Source organism: Pleurodeles waltl, chromosome 2_1 (assembly GCF_031143425.1).
Source record: "Pleurodeles waltl isolate 20211129_DDA chromosome 2_1, aPleWal1.hap1.20221129, whole genome shotgun sequence".
Taxonomy (NCBI): domain Eukaryota; kingdom Metazoa; phylum Chordata; class Amphibia; order Caudata; family Salamandridae; genus Pleurodeles; species Pleurodeles waltl.
Genome location: NC_090438.1, coordinates 303,509,835 through 303,527,534, shown reverse-complemented (window position 1 = coordinate 303,527,534; position 17,700 = coordinate 303,509,835). Strand labels below are relative to the sequence as shown.

Genomic DNA, 17,700 nt, shown 5'->3' with positions numbered 1-17,700 from the left:
AGTTAGGTAATTACTTCCTGGGCTGTGCGGTCCAAGTAGTAGACAGTGGGCAATAAGGTGGACTTGAGTAGGAGAAAGAGTAAGAGAGAAAGAAAAGGAGGAAGAGGAGGAATGGTAAGAATAAGTGTTGTGATTAAAGCACAAAATTGAGTCACTGTATACATACCTTGTTGAAATGGTAAAACTAAAAGTAATCGTGCTGCCAGAGCAGCGACAGGAAAGTTGAATGTTGAGCGCGTGGGTTGAGGTAAGTATATGAAGCCCTGATAAGCCTCGAGATAAACCTATAAATATGTTACCACACATTGAGAGAGAAAGGGGAATCCTGTATTACTATGAGAAAAGCGAACTCAAAGCTCCCGAAGGAGTATAGGTAAGAGAAAATATTTAGAAAGACTGTTAAAAAATATTTCTAGCTCTTAAAGTAGGTTCTTGAGGTAACAAATACTGGAAAGGAAATATTAAAGCCTTCAGATGCAAAAGCATTGAGGCTAGGGTGACCGTGTGACAAGCGTAGGGCAGAATCCGAGATTCGGTTTACCGGCAACGACCTAGTGTCAAAACCAATTATGGGAAAAGGAGACGAAAAGTGTAAATGGTCGCATGTGCCAGAAGGTAAACGTAGTAGTGGGCAGTGATTAAAAGCAAACGTGAGCTGGGGGAGTATAAAATTGAATAGATGAAGAAACCGTAAATGTCAGATACGGTGACCACAAAATGCCCGTTAGCACAAAAGCGAGATAAGCATGTACGCAAGTGTAAAAAAACATTAAGTAGTACCAGCGGTGTTAGAATTAAAGTTGAAAAGTTATTTTTAGATTAACTAATGGCCAAATAGTACAAGCCGATACTGGGGTGGACTTATCCACCAGAGTTGAGAACATACCTGGACTGCGTCGGTTGTAGAGATAAGATCGGTTGTCTGAGAGCGTCTAGTGGTCGGTGAGGACCCGCGCTCGTGTGTTTATAGTCAGAGGAGGCGCTGACAAAATAAGCGAAGGACAAAAAACGGGTCCATGGGAACGTATGGCGGCCATATTGGGTGTGGAGAAGGGACACGCGGTATGAATAAAAAATGCAGTTGTGTCCCCGGAGCACGTAGGACGGCAGCCAAATTAGGGTAGTAGTGAGGCATTAGGTAAACGATTGGAGTGTAAGAGATAGAGCAGTAACCAATGAAGGAGAGGCAGGGAGATCTCGGCTGGGAGATGTAATAAAAGGAAAACGTAAGAAAATAAATAACATAAACTAGGAAAGCAGTGTTGAGAAAGTTTAGGAAAAGGAGGAATAATGAAACAGGGAAAGGTATGTTATAAATAGCAGTAGGCTAAGAAGAGTGCCAGAGGGATGATGGTCAGTAGTAATAGAGACACTAAGGAGGACAGTACAATAAGCTTTAAAAGTGTAGGAATAAAAAGAGAGAAGTTGGGAAGAGAAAAAGGTCATAGGTGATCTGAACAGCGTGTGATAGAGTAATTGTATTGTCCACATTGGTAAAGGTGATAACAAGTGACAAAGGTGACGATACATGTAGAAAACGAGACTCTATTATAGAATGACCTTATTTGACAGTAATGTGTGTACATGAGCGAGACGTCTCGTCTCGCAAGACCCAAACAATGGTGCCTACAAAATTCGAGACCATGGAACACAGTAACACAATACAATGGTGTCCTTTATACATGGATTTAGAGAGCAATGGTGCCTGCAGATTCCATGAACGGACTGCGGTACCAAAAATCAATAATGTCATCAGTAATGCATACATAAGTAAAACAGTTGAACACAAAGCAAGAGAATACAAGTTAGAGAACAAGAATGATGTAATTGTAAATGTTGTTAAGCTTCCGCCTAAGAGGTGTGCATGAATGGATATGATGCAACATCAGAAAAGCAGAGAGCGGGCTAGAGTAGTTATGTCAGGAAAACATGTAATTCCCAGTCCGTGTTGAGGCCTAGTTCAACAGCACAGAGTTTTATGATCCACTTAGCCTCACATCTGCGCAGGTCCCTGGTTCTGTCTCCACATCTAGGTGAGTTGGGTATCTGAGGGATGCCATGGAATCTAACCTTTAGGAGATCGTTGTCCCCATGTGTAGTGTTGAAGTGAACAGCAAGGGGATCCGACCACGGGAGCACCGCCAACAGGCTGGCGGTGCTCCAACGAGCATTCTGACCGCGGCGGTTCAGCCGCGGTCAGAAGCGGAAAGTCAGCGGTCTCCCGCTGACTTTCCGCTGCTCGTTTGAATCCTCCATGGCTGCGGAGCGCGCTCCGCAGCCATGAGGATTCTGACCCCCCCTACCGCCATCCTGTTCATGGCGGGAAAGCCGCCATGAACAGGATGGCGGTAGGGGGGGTCGCGGGGCCCCTGGGGGCCCCTGCCGTGCCCATGCCATGGGCACGGCAGGGGCCCCCGTAAGAGGGCCCCGCAAAGTATTTCAGTGTCTGCCTTGCAGACACTGAAATACGCGACGGGTGCCACTGCACCCGTCGCACCTTCCCACTCCGCCGGCTCGATTACGAGCCGGCATCCTCGTGGGAAGGGAGTTTTTCCCTGGGCTGGCGGGCGGTCTTTTGGAGACCGCCCGCCAGCCCAGGGAAAAACTCATAATACCCTCCGCGGTCTTCTGACCGCGGAGCGGTATAATGGGGGCGGAATTCTGGCGGGCGGTCTCCGCCGCCCGCCAGAATCAGAATCACCCCCTTAGTGTTGACATTTCTAATGGCCCTGATGTGTTCCTGAATACGTTCTTTTAGTGGTCGTATAGAGCTTCCAATGTAGACCAGACCACACACGCATATTAGGCAGTAAACAGTATATTTTGTGTTACAATTTATGAAAGTCCTAATATGGTATGTTTTTTCGGTGTTATAGGAAAAGAAAAGGGTTTTGTTGAGGGCTAACTGGCAGGATATGCAGCAGCCACATTTGTAAAAACCATTAGGTTTCTCTTGCATCCACCCCAAAGAGCGTGTGGGAGCAGAGGGGCAGAGAAAGCTAGAGGTGGAGGGATGATGTGCTAGCTCTACATTGAGTAGGGGTCCCACCACTGACTTAATTATGCACCTTCATTAAAAAGAATGAGGTGAGAAGTAGGGATGAGTAAAAGCTCACCATTATTTTCTTATGTAAGCAAAGGTTACATGACATTATGTGAAATTACTTAAATTACTTAAAATTTGGTTTGCCTGGCTCATGTGAGGTTTTCATTCAGGGCTATACTTAGCACAAAAGCATCACAGAAGAAGCTAGCAGAAGACTAGTTCAATCAGCGTCTTTTGGTAAGGTATTTGTGGTTTTAATGAGTCTCCCATGAGCTAATTATGTTGCAAAATTGACTATGGCACAATATTTGCAAATTTAACAATCCTAATTAAAATTTTGCTCTGGTCAATTGAGAAGAGGCTTTGGAAAAAGTAGAAGGATGTTAGGAATCTCGGGGTGCATCTACTCCTGAATTGTATTCCTGGACTTTCTTCCACTTTTTCTATGTGGTTGCTAGCAGCAGTTTTCTAATTGTCTGCCAGCTTTAGTGAAGAGTGTGCATGTTGTTCTGACATGAAAGGGGGAGCAATGTGAACTCCCATCATGACTAGATCTGCTGTGGTGACCTAGAAGAGTGGACACCGTGAACCTCTGCTGTTGCACGCAGTTACCCAATAAGAGACTGATGGTCTAGTTGGCTGGGGAGTTCAGACACCTAGTATGGTTTTCTGTTGAGGACCTGTACTTTGTTGCTATAGGAGCTAAAGTGCCCAAGAACAGGAGATCATCAAAGCTAGTCAGGAGGGCAGGCCCAGAGCCCTTCCAGTGAAACTGCTGTTGCCACGAGAAGGAGGTAGTGGTGCAGAGGTTGGGAAAGATTGACAAAAGGGTTAGAAGTAGTTGTTGCTCGGGCTTTGATTAGCCTCCTTTTTTGGTGAAGGGGAACCCTAGTTACCTACCCTGCTGGTTAGTGTATGTCTTTCTAAACAGAAAGATCCAAATCACATCAAAATTGGCCTGGCATACCAAGCATACCAAGATATAGCATTTGTTATCTGCTACTCAAGGTGATGCTTTGAGGTCTTTTGAAGCAGCCTGCTACAAAAAATCACATGCATGATAGTATGCTCCAGGGGCATACCTCTATGCGGAGGAGGGGGCTTGGCTTCCACAGAGACACAGAAACAGTTCCCCTGCCTCCGGGACCACTGGTCCAAATCACCATGTCCCATGTCAGGGTGTCTCTCTGAGGCACTGGGAAAGTTGCCCTTTCTTCCTCAAACTGCAGATAAGAAAAGTGGGCGGGACGGATGGAAAGTCGGCTCTACCCCAAGATTCTCAAAGTGAAGTGCCAGATTGGGGGGAGGGATGACATCACTGTCCACCTCTAGAGGAGCAACTGCTTGGCCCTAAGGAAAAGGTTTCTGGTTTGCAGGAAGCCTGGACTCCTGCAGAAGTGTGTTGGTGTGCACAAGTTTGGGTGCCTGGGACTAAGACACTGTGGCAGCTAAAATAAACAAGGAAACAAAAATACAGCATTTCTCTTTGATTGATAGGCAACCTGTAAGCAATTAGAATCACATGCTGGAGCCGTCAAGCTCCATTGTGTGTCGTTGCTTTTGTTGTAGTGATGATTAAAAACACAATTGAAAGGCAGGAGGTATTTATTCAGGCGCGGCCCATCCTTTAGGGCGGACCCCCACCTTTTGCCCCTCATGAAGCGTGCCGGTCAGGCTGAACAAAGGTCAGCCTGACAGACACTCTTCATGTTCAGGTCAGGCAGCCAGGAGCAGACATGCATGATTTACACAGACTCCTGGCTGCCTGAGCTGAACTTTGCTGAGCTGAAGAGGTCACAGCTCTTGTGGGCTTGACCGCATTGGCTCAGCAAAGGTGCCTCAAAGCCCTCCCCCGGGTGACGAGGGAAGCGTCACCCATTGACTTCGACCTGGGCGCTTCAGGGCGAGTGTCAATCAGTGACACCTCATCACAGAATGGGGTGGGGTCAGCAGTCTCACTGACCCCATCCCACTCTGTGACGAAGTTGGTGTTGCTGCCTTCGGTCAGCCAGTGAGGGAAGGCAGCAGTCCCCACCCTCCAGGGAACTCCGAGGCTGAAGGTAAGTGTGTGTGATCTTTTTAGATGAATGTTTGGTGCATGTGTGAATGTTTGAATATTGATAAGCGTTGTTAATGGATGTGTGTGCATGCATGTGTGTGTGAAAGAATGAGTGTTAGTGGGCTTCCCGCCCGCCCCCTTCCCTCTTAAAACTGGCGGCCGCCACTGTATTTATTGTTCCTTGTAAAGAGACCCAAAATATGTATTTTTGTTAGTGAAAAGCAGATGATGAAGGCAGTAGACCTTTTGGGGAGTATTTTGGTTTATCGTTTCAAGACCTGCAGGTGAATAAATTATGCTATGGAAACATACAGATTACTGAAAAATCTGAAATTATTTACCCTGTGCAAAATGTTTAGGGAAGTTAATTTGCACCCTGATAATTCTTGTGGGAGCCCTTTTTGCAGGGCCTCCAAATTGTTTTCCCACTGTAATTATTGTATGAAAATGAGCCATTGGTTGTGTGGCCTGCACAAGTAATGGTTACACATTTGTCCTTCAATGGGAACTAAACACCGATTGTAGCACTTGACTGTCTCAGAGTAGCAAAGCTGTCCAAGGACTACTCAAGGGAGGAGTATGGTAATCACAATTCACAGATAATGCAATAATAACACTCAGTAAATGATTTCCAGTCTGTACTTTTTTCTTTAAAAAAAGGAAAAAGTACATGTATTACTCACACCCTACTTAATACTATGCAGCAATTTACAAATATACGCAAGTGGATGGAAATGCTTTTTGGTGGCATTGCGTAATCACTCTTGCTCCTGGTCTAGATCAACAAATCACATGCTGAAATATTCACTTGAATTAAAATGCATAAATCAGTATAACTGACTGAATGCCCTTAATACGGTCATTAAAGTGCATCTACATTTGAACATGAGTGGTGTCAGCATCATTATTTCACTAAAGAATTCATAAGAGGCAATGTCTAAAAATGGCTGGGTGATTTGTGTACTCAGCATAACTTTTAGTGTGAATAACGCACATTAAGCATGACCCCTAAAAGGCATTGCACTTATAATGACAACAGGAGCAATGCCATCTCTTCGCTGTTAGAGGGTGTTTGCAGCATATACTGCCATTTAAACATAGCCCCTACAGGACAACACATTCCGTGTGTAATTACAACCTTTCACCCCTAGAGTGTGTTTATGCATGATAAGAACTTATGTTGACTATCTTCAGGCCGCAGATACTGCAGCTATAGACTTCGCCCCTAGAAGGCACAGCACACACAGCTGCAGAGCCCATGGTCCAGCCTGAGGAGTGCTTAAAAGTACCTGAAAACTCTTGATGGGTTATCTTTTCAGAGTCCCATCCAGCTTAAGGTGGGGACCCTGGTAATCCCTTTGAGGGGAGGCTGAGCTGTTCTTGCAGCCCCCACTGCACTTAAGCATTTATTTGGTGGTGACCCCGTTCTCCTGGGGCCACCACAAGCCAGAAACAACTGGTTTCTTTGAGGAATATATGCACAAGCCTTACTGGGCACTATGGAGCGCTCCTCAGAGCTTCCTTGCTTATTTAAGTAGTGACTCTCCTGCTGCACCCGGTAGAGTTGCATCATCTTTTCTGTTTGTTCTTTTATTTTCATCTTTGCAACACGGCATCATGCCACACAGCGTCTTTTTTTCTGTGGGAGGGTGCCCTGCCCTTCTTGGGCCCCCCAGCATTCTCATTTGGTTAGGGGATAGCCCAGGGAGCCCACCCCTGGCAGCTCCCAGACCAGCTCCTGCATGGTTTGTGCCCCGCTGATGATCGACTGCAGGAGCCGGAACTCACTCTTTCCTTTCAGTGGCCTGGGGGGAGTGCCACAGCACTCCTCTCCTTCTCTGACCACTGAGGCCCAGGGATAGGGTCCTGGGCCCCTGCCTAGAACATGCGGGGGAAGCACATCCATAGCTTTTCAGGGCCTAGGGATGGTGTCCTGGGCCCGACCTCGCCTCCAGAGAGCATGGGGGGAAAAGCGAGTTTACAGCAATCGGGGCCCAGAGTTGGGGTCCTGGGCTACCAAGTAAGAAACAAGCCTGGGGGCTGGGCCGCTGGAGCATGCCCTCTCCTGGGTTTGATTTCTTTTGAGCCAAAATGTTTTCCTTGCCGCGACCTCCGGGTCCATGCAAACCCTGGGAGATAAATAAAATCCTCCAGCAGGGGTGCTCCACACTCTCCAAACTTGCTCTGGTGGCGGGGAGGAGTTGAAGGTAAAGATCCTTCTGGTGCCAATATCTCAGGCCCGCTGGGCTGTTTTACTTGATTTTAGTCTTGTTTTACTTTCTTCAGGACTCCTGGCCCCAAAGGTGACAAACTGTGCTGGGAATTGGTTTTACTAGCTCCCTGCACGAGCCATTCTCTTTACTTTTCTCTGGGCTTCTCTCCTGCCTAGTCTTGCTGCTACCATCACTGCTGGAGTCTGCCTCTCTGGCCCTGTTGTCCAGCTCGTTGAAACTCCTCTCATAAGCTAATAACATTGTGTTCTCCTTCACAGCCCTTTCTTCCTTTTCTCCTCTATTCCCAATTTACCTATCTGCAGCTCTCTCCTCCCTCCTCTCTACCAGTTCCTCTGGGGAGAGGCCACAGGAAGAGACACTGCTTCCTGCCCTGGCAGTAAGCTCCAGTTCAGGAAACAACTCCTCCCCTTTCACTGCAGGTGGTTCCTTTAAGGGGTCCTCCTCAGTCCCGTCCATCTCATTATCCTCCCCTGTGGTTACACTCAATGCAGAGTGGGCTTCTGCTCAGGCTGTCAGCACCTTCTGCAACTCCACCTTCCTGGTGCTGCTCTTGGCAGGAAGTCCAGAGTCTTTGCAGAAATCCTTGAGCTGGGCCACCGTGTTGACCTCCATGTTGGCCAGCTCAAATTCCATTTTTGCAGGTGAGGATATAGATCCAGCTGCCAGAGGCATACTTTTGAGGAAAAATCAAAAATGCCAATCAGGGAGAATTTAAAAGTAGAATTGGAATTGGAATCACTGCATGGCACTGCACAAACACAAGTCCCATTCTCACCGCTGATCACCAATGTTAGACCAATGTTAGAATCTGGGTTCCTGGTAGATTGAGGTGTGAGCCTTGGTCAAGCAGTAACCACAGTCCTAGTCAGGGTAAGGTACAAGCTAACCCTAAATTAACCTGTTCTCACCCTCTGGTAGCTTGACATAGTGCAGTCAGGCTTAACTTAAAGGCAATGTGTAAAGTATTTGTGCAATACTTCAAGCAGTAAAACAGTGAAAACAGATTCCACAACAGGTTAGAAAATAAAACCTGAGGGCCAGATTTACAAAGAACTAGCACATCAGTACTGATGCGCCAGTTTTCTTGCGTCGCTTCTGCCCCACCTAACAACACCATGTGTGTGTCATATTTATATTACAGCATACCATGGAGCACATTAGGCCAATAGTGTCATAAATTTCGATGTTATTGTGGCGCTTTGCTCCACTAGCTTCAGAAATGTTGAGGCTAGTGGAGCAAAGTGCAAGGAGGCCCATAGGTTGATATGGGTGCGTCATTTTAAAGCCTGCTCTGAGCAGGCGTTAAAAATGATGCCAAAAATGGCGCAGTGAAATCTCGTAGATTTCCCTGCACCATTTTCTTGGGCCTCCTAATACTGGAACGTCTTCCCTTGCATACATTATGCCTGACACAGACATAATATGGCGCAAGGGGTCGCAAAGTAGCGCAATGCATGCATTGCACCACTTTGTACATATGGCACGGTGAAAATTGTTTCTTTAAGCCACATTGGCATTAAAAAATGCTGCTAGTGTGGCGCAAGGAAGCACTAGGGCCTTGTAAATCTGGCCGTTATTTTCATAAATAAAACAAGACCAAAACGGCAAAACTCCATAAGTAGCACCGGAGGTATTGAATTTCAAAGTTTTAAGTACAAATAGCACCAAAAACCACAAAGCACTATTGGGTATATCAGGTCGCGCTGGACCAGGACAAAGTTACAAGTAAGGTCCGACCCTGATGGAGCGCGAGACCCAGATAGGCCCGCTGAACCAAGTACCTTAAATCCTGGTGGTGGTGCATTGTATAGATCCGTGTTGATGCTTAACGCAGCTGAGGCAATGGGTCAGTTCTGAGATGCTGTAAGGTCCTGTTGCATCATCGACAGTGCTGCTGCCAGCGAGGGATGCCAGGAGCTGTGATAGGAAAAGCGTTGCACAGAGGCGTTACAAAGTCGATGCATAGGTCCCAAGATGCAGAATGCAGCAGTGATGCAAATCTTTGTGACAGGTCTAATCCATTGCAGTGGCGAAGTGTCGGTTCGGCTTGAAGGTGTGCTGCTCAGCAGAGGTGATGCATTGGTTCTGCTTGGTGATGCGTCGCTTAGCAGAGAAAATGTGTCAGCTCTATGCGCAAACATGTAAGGCCGATTTCCAAGGGTCCATGACTGGGGTGGCACCACTTGTCAGGGTAGACTCACAGATGGCAGAGTCCAGGTGCAAAAGCAGGGTGGTTGGAAGTCTTTTATGTCCCAGAGGCTTCAGAGCAGGAGGCCAGCCAACTACCTCAGCACTGACATATATGTGAAAAGGGAAGGGTTGAGCCTGGCAAAAGGGTTATTTTACCACCTCGACATGGAAATGAAAACTGCATACATAGGCTCTGCAATGGCAAGCCTTATACATGGTTAAGAGGCTACTTAAGTGGGTGGCACAATCAGTGCTGCAGGCCCACTAGTATCATTTACTCTCCAGACAGGCCGTGGGTACCCATGGTACCACTTCACTAGGAACTTATAAGTAAATTAAATATGCCAATTGGGGATACACCAGTATTACCAGGTAAGAGAGCACAAGCACTTCAGCCCTGGTTAGCAGTGGGAAAGTGCACAGAGCCTTAATACCCAAACAAATAAGGTCAGAAAAGTATAGGAGGTAGGCAAAATGTTGGGGAGAAGACCGCCCTAAGGCTGCCAGGTTTAACATATGTCAACAATATCTTCCATTGTATCTGATGCTAAATTTCTAACTTGGACCTTGAATAGTTGAATAGCAACAATAATATGCAACAAATACAGGAAAAAGAAATGACAGCTCCAAATCCCACAGTTGCTGACAAATCTAACTTTTTAAGCGGTCAAAAGTCGTTAATGAGGTCTAGGAATTGGGAGAAAACGATATAGTAATCTTGGTCCTTAAGTAATCTTGCATTTTTCTTCTTGACAGCAATTAAATAAAATAGAGAAATTACATATATAAAAGCAGAAACTTGGTTGAGTTTGAATGTCCTTAATTTTTCCTCATTGGAGTCCCAGCGAGTGGGTTCATTAGTGAGGTCGGTGGAAGTTCATTTGGATGGAGTGTATAGGTTAGGTGGCTCGTATGAGCCCCTGTAAACTGGTTTATCAATTTCCTTACCCTTAAGCACACAGCGCACCAGGCACTTCTATGAAAAGAATCGTCGATTTATACAAAGGACCAAATAATGGCTTCACGTGTTTAGAAAGACAGAGGTATTCATCTTTACAAGACACATTGTAAGAATGTGACATAGATAGTCACACTGGTGTAGCAATTGTAACCCTACATCGATAATTGGAACGATTAAATTGAAAACTTATGGTACTCAATAGCAGTGTGGGTCGAATCCACTTTGTGTGCATCTGTCATTAACAAAGGGATGTGCACACATGTGCACTCATTATGGCTATTTCTGGTCTGACCAGTGGCAGGTGAAGCACAGGAAAGGTGTAAGCTGCACTGGGGCCCCATCTGCGCCCTGCCTGCCTGGCATACCACGGTATAGCTATGCTCATGCATGGCAGAGCATCGCTCTATAGCTTTCCATTTCCACCTTTGTTTAACAGCAGGCATTCATTCAAAGTATCTGCATGGGTAGAGAAATGAGACCACATGCGGTCAGAAGGTGACCGGCCTTCCACGTATGCAGCTACAAGGAACCAATGCAAAACTAACCACTGGGCATGTGAGACGTCAAATGTTATCCATGGAGGGTGGGTGAGTACAGATCATGGTGGTATTAACCGGCCCAAAAACAGCATGCTGGCCCCGGATTGGACCTCTCTATTGAACATGTGTTGCATTTGCATGTAAAATGTCTAAAATCACCCTGTAAAGCAAGGTGCATTAGCACAACATATTCGAGGAAGCTTGAGCTACCAAAACTGTATATCAACTATGAAAGATATTTTCTATTTGCAGATTAATAGCTGTTTAGTGTTTAAAGTGCAGCTATTTTCAGGTTCATTAAATGTATAGATCAGTGGAGGGAGGGCTTTACTTTGCTTTAGTTTAACCAGGTTAAGTAGCAGGCACTTCCGAATATTGCTTCAATGTTCTTCCTCTTTCCTCCGGTGAAAATAATCAAACATTGTTTTGCTCTTCAGGTCAGTGCGAAAGATCTTGATCCTAAACATGCACATATTCAAGTGACATATGTGAAGCCATATCTTGAAGACAAAGAGCTCTCTGAAAGGAAAACAGACTTCGAAAAAAATCACAACATCAACAGATTTATATTTGAAACTCCATACACCTTATCTGGAAAGAAACAGGGATGTGTGGAAGAACAATGCAAAAAGAAAACTATTCTAACAAGTAAGAAATGCTATTCTTGTGATATAGCTGTATCGGTGATCGAAGAATGTATTGTCTGCCTTGGATTGCCAATTGCTGTTGACCAAAAGCAACCATACCTTGCATTCCTAGTTCTCTCGTTCATTGACAAGTTAAAATTCTCCATGGTCATCCTCCTATGGTTTCTTTGTGGTGTTGTCGGCGGACCTTACATGTCTTTTGAGGTTTTCCAAATATAGATAGACTTTTAGTAATCTTCCATTAAATAACAGGATATTTTAACAGTAGCAGAAGAAGCCAAATGTTGTATGCGTTATATCATCAATGGTGAAAACAAATGTGGAAAATTACTGGCATGCAATGAAATTAAGACAGAAGTGTCGGTCATTGGCTGTATTAGGCACATGTATTTTGGGGTGTACCAAAAGAGAGAGAGTACCAGAACTCCTGACAGACCACATCTTTGAACAACATATGCCATAAGGAATTGCATACAATTTTAAGGGCATATGACGTGCAAGTGCTAGAGGGGGACTCGCATGCCAAGAGTTTCAGAAAGCTTCAATAGTTTTCTTCCCCCTTGTTGTAAATGCTTGTGTAACACGGCTAGGTCTTAGCATCCCTATTATTTCAGTTTATATTAATGGTTGTAATGACTAACTGAGGACCATATTTGGTAGTTTGAGAATGTGACTAACCAATGGTGCCCTTAAAGAAAGATCACATGCCTTTAGAGTTGTGGCGTGATGCTACTGTGAAAGAAGCTTTGCACTTATTCACTAGAATAGGTAAATGCTGTAAAATCAGGCCCAGAGGTTTAACATAGTTTTAGGGTTATTGTATATTACACTATATCACAATAGCCTTATGATTTTGAACAGGCAGGGACGATGAATCACAGGTATATGTCGACATCTTGCTTACAGGACTATAGCATAATAAAGGGGGCCTATGAAACATCACAATCTTTGCCCTGTATTTCCTTGTGTCTCAACTTGTGAAGGGGAGATTGTGAAATTAGGGTACAAACTGATGTATTGGTCCTGTGGAAATAGTACGATCCTGTGAGAAAACGGCTGATTGCAGAGGCCCCCTAACTTTTTGCCCCCATTTTCCACCTTTTGCTGGTGTTTTCCTGACTCTGATGGTGCCCGGGGTACTGCTAACCAGTTTCAGGGCCTGTGCTCTGTGTAAAATGGATATGCAAATTAGGCTAATTATAATTGGCTAAGTTAACCTACTTATAAGTCCCTAGTATATGGTAGGGCATGTAGGTTTAGGGACCACAGCATAGGTAGTGCACCCATAGGTGCACTGCTGAGGTGCCCAGTGTCATTTTAAAGCCAGGCCTGCCTTGCTGGCTGCTTTTAAATTAAAGTTAAATGCAAATTCGACTTTGGAATTAAAAGTAGTTCCAAAGTCTCAAACTGCCTTATCTTTACATATGTCACCCCTAATATGTGCCCTATGTGCCCCTAGGGCTGGATGCCATGTAACTATAAGCAGGGACTTTATAAAAATAGTTTTATAAGCCCTGGTGAGGTAAAAACAGCCAAATTCGTTTTTCCCTCATTGTAGTAAATGGCCTTCAGAATGGGGAGACTTTATTTTAATTTTTAAAGTCTCCTTAAATGATGCATACCAAGAATTTGGTATCAAATTAATTGTTGTAATAAATCCCACAACTTCTAGTTGTGGGATTTAATGTAACTTGTTCAGGTAAAGAGTTTTAAACTTTACCTGAAAAGTTGCCCATTTCAGCCCTGCATTGTTTTTGCTGCTGTGCTCTCATTCCCCAGCTCTAGTAGCTTGGCCAAGCTGCCTTGATGAGGTGTGAAGTGGCCTGGCTTCACACAAAGGAATGTGCCTGTGAGAGGGAATCTCCCCTCAGCAGATGGTGAGACAGGAAGGGGGAGGGCTGCCAAACTGGTCTTCAAAGGCAGAGAAGGACATTTGGAGCAACCAGCAACACCCCACATCCTGCAACCCCAGACAACTAGGTGCCCCGTTGATTAGATTAGGAGAGGGCAGGAGAGGGGTGTGTTTATGATTTTTAGCCACACCAGTGGGTGGGCTCAGCCAGATGTAACCTCCAAAAATCAGATTCAGCCATGATGGATTTTTAGAGAATGTTGCCTCCTGGGATTGATTTTTACCACACTTCCCAGGAAGTGGTCATCACAGGGGGAAGGACCCTGCGCCTGATTGGAGAACTAGGACCCCCCTGCTTTTCACCCAGGAGCAAGGATAAAACTGGCAGACCTGCACCCACACCTCAGTTCCCTACCACATCCAACAAGGAAGAACAACAGAAGAAGAAGGACTGCCCTGCTGGACCCCTGGCCTGCACCTGGAACCTGCAATCAGAAGGACTGCATCAGCTGCACACTTGGGCTTCACCACAAAAAGGACTTTGCCTGGCTTCAACTGGTTCAAGGAGGGACTCCCTGTTTGCTACAGGTGGAAAATTGCTAACCAGAGTCCCCTGCACCAACTCCTGAAGAAAGCGACCAGCTGACCACTGTCCAGTGGCCAAAAAGGAGTTTGCGCCAGGTGCATTCTGGGAGTTGTAGTCCTCACCCGCCAAGGACCATCTCAGAACTTCTGGCCCCTTGGGGTGAGCTGTGGACCCCAAAAGAACCTTAAAAGGACATCTGGGAGAAGCCCCAGGAGTTTGGAGAAGTTTGGACAACTTTTGCAAAAAAAGCTCCATAGAGGGACCGACCCGCCGCGGCAACTCTAGCCGGCATGCCTCAACCGCGACCCGGCCTGATTTGCTGGTTCGTCCCGGTAAAGAAAAATCTCAGAAAAAGAGACTAAGGGGGTCATTCCGTCCCTGGCGGTAAAACCCGCCAGGGCCGTGAACGACGGAAAGCACCGCCAACAGGCTGGCGGTGCTTTCCTGCCCATTCTGACCGCGGCGGTAAAGCCGCGGTCAGAAAAGGGGATCCGGCGGTTTCCCGCCGGATTTCCCCTGGCTGGGCTGAACCTCCATGGCGGCGCTGCAAGCAGCGCCACCATGGAGATTCCGACCCCCTTCCCGCCAGCCTGTTTCTGGCGGTTTTGACCGCCAGGAACAGGATGGCGGGAACGGTTGTCGTGGGGCCCCTGGGGGCCCCTGCCCTGCCCATGCCACTGGCATGGGCAGTGCAGGGGCCCCTAACAGGGCCCCAGCATGATTTTCACTGTCTGCATAGCAGACAGTGAAAATCGCAACGGGTGCAACTGCACCTGTCGCACCCCTGCAACACCGCCGGCTCCATTCGGAGCCGGCTTCTGTGTTGCAGGGCCTTTCTCGCTGGGCCGGCGGGCGCTCTCTTGGCGGGCACCCGCCGACCCAGCGGGAAAGTCGGAATGGCCTCCGCGGTCTTCTGACCGCGGAGCGGTCGCCGCCCGCCAAACTTGGAATGAGGGCCTAAGTCCGAAGGTAAAAAGTTGACCAGGACCTCCCAGCCAGCGTATCCGAGAAGGGCTCCATGGACGTCGGATCAAGATCCAGGTTTACCCCGGTCGACGGATTTTCACCTCGAAAAAACGACTAAGTCCGAAGGTAAAAATCTCCACCGAGGATTCCAGAATCGCGTATCCGGAGAAGGGCTCCAGGAGGTCGGATTGGACTGGCAGGTTCGTCCCGCTGAAGAAAATCTTCGAAAAAAAGACTAAGGCGGTCATTCTGACCTTGGCGGACGGCAGAGGCCGTCCGCCAAGGTACCGCCGTCAGAACACCGCACCGCGGTCAAAAGACCGCGGCGGTGATTCTGAGATTTGCCCTGGGCTGGCGGGCGGCCGCCAAAAGACCGCCCGCCAGCCCAGGGCAAATCAACCTTCCCACTAGGATGCCGGCTCAGAATTGAGCTGGCGGAGTGGGAAGGTGCGACGGGTGCAGTTGCACCCGTCGCGTATTTCAGTGTCTGCTAGGCAGACACTGAAATACTTTGTGGGGCCCTCTTACGGGGCCAATGGCATGGGCACGGCAGGGGCCCCCAGGGGCCCCGCGGCACCCCCTACCGCCATCCTGTTCCTGGCGGGAGAACCGCCATGAACAGGATGGCGGTAGGGGGTGTCAGAATCCCCATGGCGGCGGAGCGCGCTCCGCTGCCATGGAGGATTCTGACGGGCAGCGGAAAGTCGGCGGTACACCGCCGGCTTTCCGCTTCTGCCCGCGGCTGTACCGCCGCGGTCAGAATGCCCGGCGGAGCACCGCCGGCCTGTTGGCGCTGCTACCGCCAACCTCCGCCATGGCGGTAATTACCGCCGGGGTCAGAATGACCCCCTAAGGGGGTTATTACAACTTTGGACGAACTGTTAATCCGTCCCAAAAGTGACGGTAAAGTGACGGATATACCACCAGCCGTATTACGAGTCCATTATATCCTATGGAACTCGTAATACGGCTGGTGGTATATCCGTCACTTTACAGTCACTTTTGGGACAGATTAACACCTCCTCCAAAGTTGTAATAACCCCCTAAGTGTGAAGGTAACATTTTAACCGAGGCCTCCCGCGGCCTGTAGTCGAGTAGGGTTCCATCGCGGTCGGCCTGAAACTTTGACTTTGCCCCGGTCGAGGTGCAACCAGATGACCCGATTGGCGCTTTTTTGTTTCTAGGCGCTAAAAAAAAAGAAAAATCTTTCAAAATTCATACCTCCGGTTCCCCTTATCTGATTTTATTCGTTTTGGTGTCATTTTAAAGATAAAAATATCATCTATTTTTATAAATTGGTTCTGGATTTTTAAACAGTTTCCTGTGTTGTATTAATTACTGTTTTGTGATATTTGAATGCTTTACACTCTGTCTCCTAAGTTAAGCCTTGACGCTCGTTGCCAAGCTACCAAGGGTTGAGCTGGGGTTAATTTACTGAGACCTAACTGGACCTTAGTGGAGGTTAGTGGCTTGTTGCTAAGTGTAGGTACCTACCTGCCCTTACCAATAACCCATTTTCCAACAGATCCTTACTGGTGAAGTTGGCACGAAACTCGTTATCCGTCCATTAATACTTCATATACAAGTTGGAGCAGGATGGGCCATTTCATTTAGGTAGTTGATATTTAAGTAAAGTAGTTACAAAGTGGTGCTGAAGGGAACTTCCCATAATTTGAAACCAAACAAAAGTGAAGGCAGTCTGAGAATCAATGAAAGCCGATATCTCCTGCGCCAATGAAAATGAATACTTCCTCATGTTAATGAGCATTTACTCACCCAGAGGTTTATTGCTAAGTCTGCGTTCACAAAATAATGTCAAGCACTCTATCCTTTAAAAACCTCGGGGAACGGACACTGGTGTCCTAAGAAGAAGCTAACATACATGTGCAGAATATCAGTTACCCATTGTCCTCCTGTAGGAAAGAAAGTACAAGGCCAACTTTGTGGATGTGCCAACTCTACCAGTTTATCTCTGCGCCAAATAGCCCCGTGGAGTTTTGCATTTTGACTGAGCTTGTGGACCGTCTGAAAATTAGGGTACCCTCAAACGGCAGATTTCAGCCCATATTTACAAGGGTTTTGCGTTCATTTTTAATTCAAATCCAATTGAAAATCCTGTTTGTGATTTACAAGCCAAAGCAAATGGCGTGATGTTGCATTGCGTTGGTTTATTACAAAAAGTAACATAAGCCAGTGCAATGCGCTGCCTTACATTTCTGTGAACGCACTCAAGGATTTTGACTCACATCTCTATATACAAAGACTTGTAGACACACATTTATGCCAAAATCCTGCACCTGCCCGAGGCTGTTGTAATGAGAGAAATATCTTTGCCTCATGTCTGTTTTTCCTCTTTGGAGGAGGAACACGCTGTGGTCAACTTTGTGCTTGGCCACTTTGATAAGCAGACCGCAAGCAGACCATGCAGTAGGATGTCACTAGTGGAGTGACTACATTTAGGTTCGTGGTGTACACCCTTGGGGAGATTTTAAAAAAGTGGCAACTGAGGATAGGTTTGCAAGGATAGTTGTGCCAAGTCTTGTACCTGGTGGCAGACCTGAATCACACGTCTAGCACACCCCTGTGAGGGAGTCTATCCTCTCCACAATACACCACACCT

General features: G+C 46.8%; 1 protein-coding gene across 2 annotated transcripts in view; it reads left to right on the top strand.

The window, feature by feature from the left end:
• The window catches only part of DOCK11 (dedicator of cytokinesis 11), a 1,108,606-nt gene that overhangs the window by 919,160 nt on the left and 171,746 nt on the right, over nucleotides 1-17,700 (top strand). For both annotated transcript variants that reach the window (XM_069212535.1, XM_069212533.1), the window contains one exon: nucleotides 11,467-11,677. In XM_069212535.1, coding sequence (XP_069068636.1) covers nucleotides 11,467-11,677 — 211 coding nt within the window. The remainder of the gene's footprint in view (nucleotides 1-11,466; nucleotides 11,678-17,700) is intronic.